The sequence below is a fragment of the Spermophilus citellus genome (assembly GCF_964194105.1).
Source record: "Spermophilus citellus genome assembly, chromosome: X".
NCBI lineage: Eukaryota > Metazoa > Chordata > Mammalia > Rodentia > Sciuridae > Spermophilus > Spermophilus citellus.
Genome location: NC_138190.1, coordinates 25349476 through 25363078, shown reverse-complemented (window position 1 = coordinate 25363078; position 13603 = coordinate 25349476). Strand labels below are relative to the sequence as shown.

Genomic DNA, 13603 nt, shown 5'->3' with positions numbered 1-13603 from the left:
GAGTGGCAACAGCAGAAACAGCAGACTGCCGAAGCAGACCCATAATAAATTAATATTTGAGAATTATTAGATTATTTTTCAAAAACTCTTTATGCTGTTAGAAAAAATGAAAGACAATATTGAAAAAAATATTGGCAGGAAAGTACAACCTTGGGAATGACCTTAAAAATGACAAAGTAGGGGCTGGGGTTTTGGTTCAGTGATAGAATGCTTGCCTAGCATGTTTGCAGCACTGGGTTCAATCCCTGGCACCATGTAAAAATAAATAAACAAATAAAATAAAGGTACTGTGTCCATCTATAACTAAAAAAAAAATTTAAAAAATGACAAAATAGGGCTGGGGTTGTGACTCAGTGGTAAAGTGCTTACCTAGCATGTGTGAGGCACTGGACTCAATTCTCAGCACCATATATAAATTAATTAATAAATAAAGTAAAGGTCCATCAACAATTTAAACACTTTAAAAAATATTTTTAAAATGACAAAATAAAGCCCAATGCAGTGGTGCATGCCTATAATCCTAGCAACTGGGGAAACCGAGGCAGGAGGATTGCAAGTTCAAAGCCAGCTTCAGAAACTTATTGAGGCCCTAAGCAACTTAGTGAGACCCTGTCTCAAAATTTAAAAAAAAAATTAAAACTGGGGGGGTTCAATCACCAGTACTCTTACTGTTCCCTGCTAAAAAGAAAAAAAAAAAAAAACCTGACCAAATAGAGGGTTGGGAATGTGATTCAGTAGTAGGGCACTTGCCCAACACCAGCATGTGCAAAGCCCTGGGTTCCATCTGTAACACCTCAAAAAATAAATAGAGAAGAAAAAGAAATATAGTATCTAAAATTTTAAACTGTTTAAGCAGATTTGATGCAGTCGAGGAGAGAAATGAATATTCAATCAGACAACTGGATAGAAGGAATTCTTAGGAATGAATGCAAAGAAGGATTACAAAAAGAGAAAAGCTAGGGAAGTCCTGTTCAGAAAAATGGAGATTGAGAAAGTCGAACATTTATCCAATCCTTTAAGCAGAATGGAGTAGGAACAGAGAAAAGGCACTGTTTGTTGAGATCATGACTGAGAAGATTCCAGAGCTGATTAAGACTCTGAGCACATGTTTATGAAGCCCAGTGAATCTTAAACCAGCATAAATAAAAACACATAGAAACACAACACAGGAAAAGGATAGATTGCCTTCAAAGAAGCAACTATCAGCTCTACTACTGATAAGATGCAAGTGGACTAATATTTCCTTATACTAAAATAACAACAAACAAAACCCCTAAGTCTTTCAGTTAAGAATTCTATATCCAGTGATTCTTGATAGCTATCAAGAATATGGATTTCAGAAAAATCGAGGTATTTTAAGATATCCAAGACTTGGAAAATTCATCATTAATTAGATATCTAACCTAAGGATATACTTGGGACAAACTGATCTCAGAGGGAAGATTTGAGGTTAAAGCAGGAAAAAAAGTAACTAATATTATCTAACATCTAACAATTTAAAGAATTAAGACAATTTCGTGGGGTTTAAAAATATAATTAAAGTACAATTAAAATGAATTCCTACAATAATGTGTAAGTCCAATGATTGGTAAATGTATTTTGAAGTGTTCTGGATGAATGGTATTTATTATATTTAGGCTTTAAAAGAAAGAAATAGACAAACAATAGGACACCATGGGAATTGTACCATGCCAAGTAGTATTCTAATCAGGCCAGGAGGTTCTGATTCTGGTATCAGCTTTGCCACCAGTTAGTTGGAGAGCCTTTGAAAATTGAGTTCTCTGATCTACATCTCTGTTTTCTTGTCTGTAAAATATGAGGCTTTGGAACCTGATGAAATTTTAAAGCCCCTCATTACGATTCTCTGAGAAGTGGATCCTCTAGGAAAAAAAAAAAATCAATAGTTCTGAGTTGTTGTTTTTCTTTCCCCTCCTTTGAAAGTTTATCAATAAACACTTGCATTTACATATATATATATATATTTATATTTATATATAGAGAGATATAGATAGATATAGATAGATAGATAGATAGATAGATAGATAGATAGATAGATAGATAGATATAGATATATCTGTTCAAAAATGGGAGAGTAAACATTGACTCACTCAGGTGTATATTTTGCGGTACTCTTCCTGTGTGTTGGTTTCCTTTGATTTCCTTGTCATATGGTAGCCAGAAAGAGTGATGGTAGTTTACTAACACCTGAGGGATAGGTGGCTTTTGTGGATGTTAGAGGGACATTTGTAGAAACAAGCTGTGAAAAGAGGCCCTTCTTATGCAACTATTGTTCTTTCTTTTTAACTTATTACCTGAACTGATATATGCGTCCTTTATTTTCTCACCTTCTCTTTTTGTCCTCTTTCTCCCTCCTGTCTTTGCAGGCTAATAATAAACCAGAGATTGAAGCAGCCCTCTTCCTAGACTGGATGAGACTGGAACCCCAGTCCATGGTGTGGCTGCCCGTCCTGCACAGAGTGGCTGCTGCAGAAACTGCCAAGCACCAGGCCAAGTGTAATATCTGCAAGGAGTGTCCCATCATTGGATTCAGGTATTAGGAACAAACAAAAGCTGCCTTTTTCTGCCTTATAATTTCTTACTTTTTTATGACTCAATTTTTTATCTCCTGTGCCAGTTGCTGTTAGTTTGTTCTTCTCTAAAGTGGTAGAGAAGGTGATCAAGCCGGAACATCAATCACTCCTGTCACTCCTCCCATTGCTGGGTTATTTTGGTGGATCTGACTCATTAGGCAGATGTCCCTTTCCACCTTCACTCTTCAGCTCTTCAGAACCACATTTTTGGTTGAACAGGACTGAGTACCTTTCTCCACACAGATCTTTGTCTGTCAAGGGCATACAGATTAACTGTACCTCCTCCTTCCTGGAACCAAAACATTTTTATCCTTTCTTTCTTTTTTCATGTCTTTTCTGTTTATAGAAACTCTCCAAGAATCAGTTATAAAACTAAGAGATGATTCTATTCTGGGGAGGAACCATTATGGTAGCTCAGTTTCTTTCTTACTCACTTGGCAGCACTTTCTTTCCCTTTCAGTAATGAGAATTGTTTCAAGCATTCTAGAAGTTCCTTTATCTTTGAGTCCGATTACACTCTTCACACAGTATCCTAATGAACTTCTGAGGGAATAGAAAATATGCCAATGAATGAAAGACTCACAAAGTAGCTAAAGAAAGAAGAAAGAAAGAAAGAAAAAAAATGTTTCTTACAAAGGTGAGATAAATAGGAAACATAGCAGATTATTCTTTTGATGTTCTTAAAATGTCCTGGAAAACAACTGACTCTTAAATCTTTAACCTTGTTGACCTGTTTGGGGAAACAGGATATTTTTAAATGAATGCATCTTATTTAACAATAATCCCAAATTCTAATTCTGAAAGGATATGTATTTAAACATCTGAATCAACATCAAGGTTTCCATAGTGATGAATGAACTACCAAGTTATAAACTAACTATATAGTTTATGGCCCATTGAGAATCCACTTAGCAGCTAAGTAAATACTCTTTTCTAGTTTTGCCTAGATTTGTTTTGTTACTTTATTTCCTAATAACCACTTTGTACCATTTTTGGGTTTTTTTTTTTATTCATTGCATTTATCCTTTCCTACTTCATGCCATTTACAAAGAGGTCCTAACAAAAACCTTTCAAGGTTTCTAAAGCCTAGCTAGACAACAGTGAATAGGTAGCACTTTTCTTCCTGGCTTTGGCAAGTAAGAACACTGCCATGGGGGATGAGGAGGGGAAACCACAGGTGACTGCATTACATTTTCAACCTTTCGTTCTCAGCTTCCTTAGCAGATTGGAACTTGTATGCTACAGTGGAAATTTTTATAAAATAAAACAGGAGAATGTTTCTGAGGATCTAAGGGAGCACTTTTACCTTCAATTCATTTGCCTTTATCAAATTAGATTATTTTAGGAATCAGCACTCACCCCTCTCGAAAGATGGTTGAGATCTAAAAAAGGTAGCTTTTCTTCCCACTTTCCCATATGTGACATAAGGAATATGTTTATTTGAATTGGCTGAGGTTCTTATCTGAGAAAGCAAAAGACAGGAAGAGTGCAAAACAACCAATAGAGTATTATGGGGATGGAGGGAATGTACCAACTACTACTATAAATACATTCTTTCATCAAATCCAAATTTTATGTTTTGGGAGGAAGGGGTGCTTTACTTATCATTCGTTGGTGGGCAATGTGGTGAGGGATTTCTGAAAAGAGAGATAAATAAAGATAGGCAGCTGGATGCAGTGGCACATGCATGTAATCCCAGCAGCTCAGAAAGCTGAGGCAGGAGGATTGCAAGTTCAAAGCCAGCCTCAGTGAGGACCTAAGCAACTGAGAGAGACCCTGTCTCTAAATAAAATGCAAAAACGGGCTAGGGGATGTGGCTCAGTGGTTAAGTGCCCCTGAGTTCAATCCCCAATACCAAAAAAAAAAAGTTATCCAAATAATTATTTGATGATGAATCACCTCAACCAATCAGAAAATTTAAAGCAAGACTTATTTTAATTGGAGTTCTTATTTGTTTCTTTTGTCTTCTGGTATTACTTTATAATTTTTTTGGAGAGAGTTGCTTCAGGAAATTTTTGTCCCCATGATGGATAGGGGACACACAATGCATCTATGTCCAATACTAGATCCAATACTCTAAGTTCTTTGAAATTAGAGTATTGGATCTTCAAAAGACTAAAAGGTATCCAGTATTTTCCTACTTAATCTGAAAGAGCTACTACAGAAGTTTAATTATGAGCTGAGTTTTTCTTCCCTTCTTCCACATATTTATGGGATAATCTTTGTGCCAAAATGTTTTGGTACTGTATGAGAGGCACCAGAGATACCTGGAGGTAGGAAGTAATCACTTACCTTGCGGGACTAATGAATATTGCATTGTTTTCAGAATTAAGGCACTGTAGTAGAAGGCTTATTATTAAAGATTGTTCTTTGGGAATTTGATTTGAAGAAATACATGTTTGTTTTTATTCTTAACCAGGTACAGGAGTCTAAAGCACTTTAATTATGACATCTGCCAAAGCTGCTTTTTTTCTGGTCGAGTTGCAAAAGGCCATAAAATGCACTACCCCATGGTGGAATATTGTACTCCGGTAAGTCAGATGCCTCCCTACTAGAGGTCGATTTCAGGTTCTTTCTTTCTTTCTTTCTTTCTTTCTTTCTTTCTTTCTTTCTTTCTTTCTTTCTTTCTTTGTATTGGGGATTGAACCTAGGGGTGCTTAACCACTGAGCCCTGTCCCTAGCCCTTTTTATTTATTTATTTTTTTATTTTGAGATGGAGTCTCACTAAGTTGCAGAAGCTGGGTTTGAACTTATAATCCTCCTGCCTCAGCCTTCTGAGCCACTGGGGTTATAGGTGTGTTCCACCGATACTGGCTGTATTTCAGTTTTGTATAAAATCATAGATTATATATGTGTGTGCATTTTTGTTTTGTTTTGTTCTGTTTTTGTGGTGCTGGGGATTGACCCCATGGACTCATGCATGCCAGTCAAGCACTGTACCACTGATCCACATCCCATTCTGCAGATCATGTTTAATGCTGTGATTTATAAGTTCCCCAGCTAAAGTGGCTCAGATTACCCTTTTTCTTGCACACATGGAACATGATAGGTGTTCAGTAAATATTGTTGAATGAATAAATAGTTGGCATGATTGTAGGGTAGATGTTTCACATTTCTTTTTCAGAATCCTAAAGGTTATATGTAGAGATCTTATGGCCAAGGGACATGTTGAGTATTGGGGGTGGTATGCAGGTTCCTCACAATTCATAACCTACTGCTTTCAATCACTGTTGCTCATATTTTATCTCTGATATAGGAATAAGTAATCCTTTAAATGTTTTATGTTCTTAAAACTTTAAATGTTTACATGCTACCTTGTGTCGCATAGATATTATTGTTTTTACTCCGCTTTTACAGATAAGGACTCTGAGACCCTGAGGTTAGTTTGCCCAAAATTTTATAAGTGAGAAATAGAGACTTCTCCTAAGATTACGTTTTAGGAAAACATTCAGTAGCTAGTAGAACTTTGATAAACCACTTGTGGAGTGGCAAGGACAGAGGCTTCATGGCCAGACAGAGTTGGACACAAATCTTATGTGAACTCTAGATGCATGCTATTCAAAGTATGGTCTGTCTGCCATACTTTATCTGGAGTTTATTAGAAATGCAAATCCTCTAGCTTTATCCCTTTATGTCCTAAATTAAAACTTGCATTTTAGCAAGATCCACAGGTGGCTCTTGAACACATCTGCTTTAGAACATGTCTTTCTTCCATCATCAGAATGATCCTCCCAGGTATTTGATTATCTTTCTATTATTTCTCTTAACAAAGGTAGTCAGTGATGGAGAAGGTACCATGCCTGATATTTTGTGGGTGAAGAGTGATTTTCTATGGACTAGTTTCTTAAATACAATAAAGTGTGGTAAAACTTATAAACTATCATTCATCAAATAACCTCATAGCTTATATACTTCATTTATTTTTCATAATAACTTGTGAAAGTATTATTGAACCATTTTACAGATGATCGGTGCTTCAGAGAGTAACTTCCACACCTTAGTAAATTTCAGGTCTGGTTTCAAAGCTGCATTTGTCTGGTTCCACAAAACAAGAGCCTTGAAGCTAAAGATTGGAGTGGTCATTTGTTGTGAAATCATACTCTCCTAAATCTGATCTCACCATGATTTCCCTTTTAGACTACATCAGGAGAAGATGTCCGTGACTTTGCCAAGGTACTAAAAAACAAATTTCGAACCAAAAGGTATTTTGCGAAGCATCCCCGAATGGGCTACCTGCCAGTGCAGACTGTCTTAGAGGGGGACAACATGGAAACGTGAGTAGTGGCCAAAGCAAAACAGACTGTCATTTGATGTATATCTGAGCTCCTGTCAGCCGAATTCCCTCCTTCACTCCCAAATGCAAACAGTCTCTTCTGCTTCTCTCTTCAGATTTACTGTAGCTGAAAAGAGAAAAAACAAGTTGATGTTCAATCATCATTTTCTCATGTCTCCCAACAATTGCCATTTCCGCAAGTTAAACTTTATCTCACAGGGGAAAGGAAAAAAAAAAAAAAACACATAATAGCCACCAATTGCCTTGCAAGGTTTTTAAGAAATATGGGACTGTTTACAAATGAGTGATGTCAATATTTCATTTTGATTTTTCCTCCCTCACAAGTCAGTAGATGTGTGTCTTTCTGTATCTGAATGTGTGGTCATCCCTAGTCCCTTTTTTTCTACTTGAGAGAAAATCTAGTCACCAAAAATTGCTTCACAGTAAGTAGTAATGATTCTCATGATCAAGCCAATGATGTTGTCACCTCTTTTAAACCTGTTCCTTATCTGTTCCTGTAACTCTGATGGCAGTCACACGGCTGTTTGTTTTTCTTTTAATTCACTTTCCACCTTTATTTGGCTGTTGCTTTCCATGGTTCATACTTAATTAGTTGGATTTTATTTCTTTTGACCTTTCAGTAATTTTTGTTGTGGCTGACTTTGCCTGTGTCTCTCTTCACCACCTCATTTTTTTGTTTTGCAGTCCCGTTACTCTGATCAACTTCTGGCCAGTAGATTCTGCGTGAGTACTTTTGCTGAAGGGCGCTGCTACCACCAACACATTCGCTTGCTTGATTTAAAAGAATTTTTTTCTGGTTCTGTTTTGTTTAGAGGCATATTAATTTCCTTTCTTTCATTTTGGTTTTTGTTTCTTCTCTTGATGAGACCTAAGAGTGCCGTCTACCATAGATCAGAAAAATTGGAGTAGGGTTTTCAGGTCCCCCTCTGGTTGAAATTCTGAATAGCTGAAATCTTGGCCTGAGTTCAAATTAAAATCAGAGAAAGGATTGGAGTTTTAGTGTATTCCTAGGAGACATGTTTATATATTTCCTCAACCATAAGCAAGGAAGAGCCTCCTGATTACATAAGAGTGTTCTTTAGCCCTATTTCTTGAGATCTGGTGCTTTAGGGCCTTCAAAAGGGTTATGGTTCTTTCCTTAGGTCCTGTCATCACTGGAGTTTTAAAACTCAGAAGGGTCAATTTTAGAGTATGGTGTTGAGTTTGGCTGAATAATTTCAGTGTAGTGTGTGGACTTTTTATCATTATATATACTATGCTTTTGACTAATTTTTATATACATTGGTTTCTACATTTTAAACTAAAGTCATTTTACTCTCCTCTCCAAACTACCTTCAGTTCATAAACAGTTATATATTGACAGTGGGAAAAAAATGTACTGTAATCTGTTATTACTACTGGTATGTATTAATAATACTAATATTAGATACTGAGAGATGATTGATTTATCTCAGAATTATAACATTGGAAATCTCTTTTGGGGCTGGCTGTGGTGGCTCATGCCTGTAGTCCCAGCTACTGGGGTGGCTGAGATGGGAGGATTGCTTGAGCCCAGGGGTTTGAGACCAGCCTGGGCAATATAGCAAGAACCCATCTCAAAAAAGAAAGAAAGAAAACTCTTTTGGGGGCCTGTGATTTATACATTAACAAACAAAGTGTACCTGTTTTAAAATGCTATTTTATGGTGTTTCTATAACAAATATTTTGTAATTCAGTATTTTTTATCAAAATATTCATTTAAGGTCAGGTAGCTTTATTACATATATAGGGGAAATGACCAAATTAGAAGAGGGACTCGTTTAAGAGTTCAGTTTATTTATTTTGGACTTTTAAAAATTAATCCACCACATTATTAGTTTAAGCCAGATCTTTTCTTTAAAACCCTGTATTGATAAATGCAAATGATTACTTGAGGTTTATTTTAAGTCCTTATTGTCCTAAATGAAGTAGATGACTTCCCTTTCTTTTTTTAAAACTGTATTACTATGCCCCTTAATTTTGAGATATGATAGCTATAAGTAGCAAATTGTCTGATTTTTCCTTAATCCTGAGCTTTAACAATTTAGGAAGTTATTTAGATTCACTTATGCTCCTGGCCTGTTGGTAATTGTTTTCCTTAACTCAGGTAGTCTGTTTATAGAAGTTAGAATCTTTCATAAATGAGAAACTTTTTAAAAATTGATATACTCAAGTCCTGAGCTTGATTGGATCCTGCTAAGTAAACATATTTACTCTTGTGTTGGAGTTCAGTTTAACCAAGTAAGAAATCCAAAAGATAAGTATGCTGAAGTACTATTTTTTTAAATGCATGGCTAGAGGTAGCACAAAAATAATAAGAAAAAGTCTCAAGCACTTCTTTAAAAGAAACTACACATGAGCTAATAAGAGGAAAACATCAGGACAATCAGTTAAAAGTAACATTTTAAGTAGAGTGTGTTTGTCTTTTTTGATTTTGAAGTGCTTTAAAATTAATGCCATCCTTATGAAAGCATGTTTTCTAACAATTAACATACCCTCCATAATTCATCTTTTTGTGAAAAGGTCGGTTCGGTTATTTCAGAAGAGTGGGAAATTCTGATTTTGAGAAAGAAAACAAGCCCAATAGAATGAAGTCTGTGTTTTCTTTAGTACTATAATTTTATTAAAGTCTTTACTCATAGGATTATAAGTAATAATGTATAAAATCTATTGTAAACCTATCCTATTCGGGCAGAAGAGTCAGGTCCTAATGTTTTATTTTGTAAGAATTCTTTTTGATGTTAATAGATCTTATGATGATGACAATATGTATTTAATTCATTCAATATGGATCACAGATTAGAAAGTTTCCTGAGATACAGATCTTTTGGGTTTTGCCCGTATTTGTCGTATTATTTTAAACTAAATCTAGATTAGGCCTTTTTTGTTTATCCATTAAGTGGGGCAGTCCAACAATGTTCTTTGAGCTATTCTGCTTTGAAATCTAGATGAATGAAAACTTATCAATGGAGGTTTTACAAAAGAGAAAATGGTGATAGGTAAGATGCCATTGGCAGAGTGGATTATTAATGGTAACAAGAAGTAAACTTTCTTGGTATATGGTTTTGTATTTAGGAGGCAGGAATTGGGAATAGTATTATTATCATCCTTCAAAAGTGTTTTCCAAGGCTTATGTACTTAGTTTTATTTCTGGACTCAGTGTTTTTTTTTTTTTAATTTTTACTAATTCTTGGTTTTTAAATGATTCTTCTCTGACCAGCACTCCCTTTTGGCTTATTTTCTGGTTTAATACGTTATCTCTTTTAGTGTATATTTTTTAAGATTTCTGGTTATGATGAGTTCCTAAGCATATACATGCTGCAATAGGTGCTACATACATTAATAATAATGTGGAATCAATTATCCCTCAGGCTAAGAGTTAAAGCTCTAAGATTTTCTCTATAAGACTGTATTCATGTGCTTTGGATTTACATGCCTGCTTTTCTTGGTATAGTTTTGCTCCAAAGTCTTGGGTTTTCTTTCCTCTGTACAGTACTACAGTAGCAAACTATTGTAAGAGAAAATTCTACTAATGTATTTTCATTGATGGTGGCCTTTTAGCTTATAAAAATAAGTAACCGAATGACTGATCTATTCCAGAAGATAATGCTTATAAGTCAAACAATCCAAGTATTAAATTATCTTTACCTGCAGTGAAAATTTCAAAACCTTAGCATTTTGAAACAATGGGCTATTCCAGGACTCTAGAAAATTAGCAGATTAACTCTCCAAAAATATAGTGAGGATTCACATGGAAATCTTTGGATCTGCCTATTACGTTGGGTAGTCATCCTTTTGTTTCCTCATGAAAATTGAAACATCTTTTTACTTGACTTAGACAACATTGATTTCATAAATAAGACTTTTATCTCTCAGGGAAGTCTTCTAGTTCCCTAGTTATTTGCTGTAGTGTGTTGTAATTATCTTATGATAATATATCTTCATTAAGAAATTTTAATTTCTGGCACACTTCTTATGTAAATCTAGTTACAAGTAGCTACTTTTTCTTTCTTCTTTTTTTGTTTTTTAACCTAAGGAAAAATAACATATTCTTCTTAGTGTTCACACCAAGCCCCTTGAATGCTGCTTGGGCTTTAGGTTCAAGAAGAGCCCTTGCTGAATACCTTACTGTTGACTTTTGAATTCTGTGTCAGGAGAAAAATGGAAGAGACCTTTTGTTCTATTCCAATTAAAACAAAAAGCACAAGCCCAAAACAGGTGTTTCCCCACCCCTAATGTTAATCCAAAAGATAATATAAAAATTTCCAGGAAAATTAATAGTTCACATAGTAAAAATATAAAAATATATGTTAACCCTACCAAAATTCTAGCCTATGGAGCTAAGAAAAGGTAGAAATTTTTTAATATAAAAAATTATATTGACTACTCATGCTAACTTTCCTCTTGTTTCTCATCTGTATTTTAGAATATGGCTGATAAAAATATTTCATATATTGTGACATTCTATTGAATTAGTAATTCTTTTTTAGAACATCATAATATGATCTTGGGTCATTCTGTTTTGTTCTAGAAAGTAGTAATATGTTCCTGCTGTTAATTTGGCAGATATATTCCTTGTGTAGAAAATTCCACAGAACAGTACTATGGGAAATATTAAGAAGTCTTGGACTGGAGTAGCCTCTTTGAGACTAAAATGCTTGACTGTAAATGTTTTAGGCAAACCTATAGTTTGCAGTCTGTAAATAGGCAGCTAATAAATGGCTCAGTCATAAGTGTTTAAAAATTTAAATCTCATAGTGATTTAACACAATTTCAGGACTATAGGAGATGAGATACTGCAAGCTTAGGAGGACAAAATGCTTCATAGAGATTTTCTCCCCAGATCTTTTCTGTAACCAAACTTTCCAGAAAATTTTTGATCTTTGTGGCTTTTAAAGAAAGCAGAAGTATAAGAAATCATCTCTCTAACCTGGATTTTAAATTCTTGATGCTAAAATACAGAAACAGTTTAATGTATATTATCCTTATCCGTAGAATTAGAACAAAAGCATTCTAGGCCATGTATTTAACATAACTGTGTGGTGGGTTTTTTTTCTCCATTAATGGATGGTATCTGTGACTAATCACATTTTCTGCCTTATAGGCCTGCCTCGTCCCCTCAGCTTTCACACGATGATACTCATTCACGCATTGAACATTATGCTAGCAGGTATGAGACTAGTTGAATGCCAGGCAAATATTGATTGAAGTAACTAACCAAGGAAAGCTAACCAATAGTAATTTTAAACAAATCTTTTCTTCCTTCATCTTGCCTAATTTCTACTAATCAACTTGCCCTCTAACGTGCATGCCATTCCACTGCATGTTGTTTTTGGAAACCAACAAGAATGTTGGTCCAGAACAATCTTCCCTAACCCTGGCCTTTAAACATTTCTGGTAGCATTGTTATGTTTTGTATACTGAGCACACTTACCAAATTGGCTTAAAAATCAAATCATCTAACCTCCTTAGAAAACTGCTAGATTAGACATTAATCTGTGAAGAAAACATACTATGTTATATGGAGAATATGAAAGCGTCAGCTTTCCATTTGTGTTTATTTTATGTGATACACTATAAAGAAGATAATAATTAATTTTCCTAACCCTTGGACCTTTCTATCCCACCTCCTTTGTATTTGACATAGTTTTATACCGAAAACCTGAATTACTAATTATAAAATATCTCATGCTTGTTAAAGAAATCTGTAAGAGTTTGATTAACTTTTTTGTTGTTGTTGCCAAAAGACTTTATCATTCTCTGAGGTAAAGGAGGGTTTAAAGGTAAAAATTGGTGGCAGAACATTTAGTGACCTTACTGTGAATCCATCCTTTATCAATATTCTGACTTTGGACATGCTTACCAATTGTGAAAAGCATTAACTAGCTTTATAAGTCTGTCATCAGTGGAAGGCATTAATTGTCTTGAAAGACAAAGGGTAGTGTAAGGTATGGGGTGCATTTGTGGTTAGGGAAGCTTTTCTTCTGGAAATAAAAATCTGTTCTCAGTGAAAGGAAGATGGACCTGTGGAAATAAAACAGCAATGAAATACAACTTCCCTTAGAATTTATATCAGAAATGTTAAGCTACTCACTTGCTGTGGTCTACCACACACTGCTTCGTATGGTTAAACCAACACACACATCCTTTAATTTGAAGGATTCCTTTCTCCTCTTGCCATGATTTATCCTTTAGTTTTCAGGAATGTTCGATTAGGTCTTGAATAGATTCTAAGAAGTCACATAAGTTTTAATGAGCTTTTACGTTTTTTATCAGGCTAGCAGAAATGGAAAACAGCAATGGATCTTATCTAAATGATAGCATCTCTCCTAATGAGAGCATGTAAGTATCCCATCTCTTTTTACAAAATGTTCCTGACAATGAAATTGCTTGGAGGGATTTAGAGGTAGGATAGCATAGGATATAGGAATTAGCATCATATTCATTTGATCTTTCAAAGAGCCATTCATTTACTGCTTTTCTTTTAACTCTGAAACAGCCAGGCACAGAATGAGCTCATTCAGATTCAGGCATTATCAATATTCCAGAGTAGTAAAAATCATAGGCCCTGTTCTTGTTGAATCTTATTTAATACCATATCATTACCAATTGCAAGAGTCCCAGACTCTTATACTAAATGCTTAATCTTTTACCAAACTTCCAGTTATTTAAAAGGATAGGATACTAATTTTAAAGTAAT

The 13603-nt window shown here is 34.9% G+C and overlaps 1 protein-coding gene across 9 annotated transcripts in view; it reads left to right on the top strand.

Moving 5' to 3' along the window:
• Positions 1 to 13603, top strand: part of DMD (dystrophin) — a gene marked incomplete at its 3' end in the record, with an annotated part of 2539585 nt that overhangs the window by 2472881 nt on the left and 53101 nt on the right. For 8 of the 9 annotated variants that reach the window (XM_081277777.1, XM_081277778.1, XM_081277780.1 and 5 more), the window contains 6 exons: positions 2385 to 2551; positions 5011 to 5122; positions 6729 to 6865; positions 7570 to 7608; positions 12008 to 12073; positions 13180 to 13245. In XM_081277777.1, the coding sequence (XP_081133903.1) occupies positions 2385 to 2551; positions 5011 to 5122; positions 6729 to 6865; positions 7570 to 7608; positions 12008 to 12073; positions 13180 to 13245 (587 nt within the window). Of the gene's footprint in view, positions 1 to 2384; positions 2552 to 5010; positions 5123 to 6728; positions 6870 to 7569; positions 7609 to 12007; positions 12074 to 13179; positions 13246 to 13603 lie in introns of those variants that run through there. The other variant, XM_081277782.1, reaches the window with a different exon arrangement.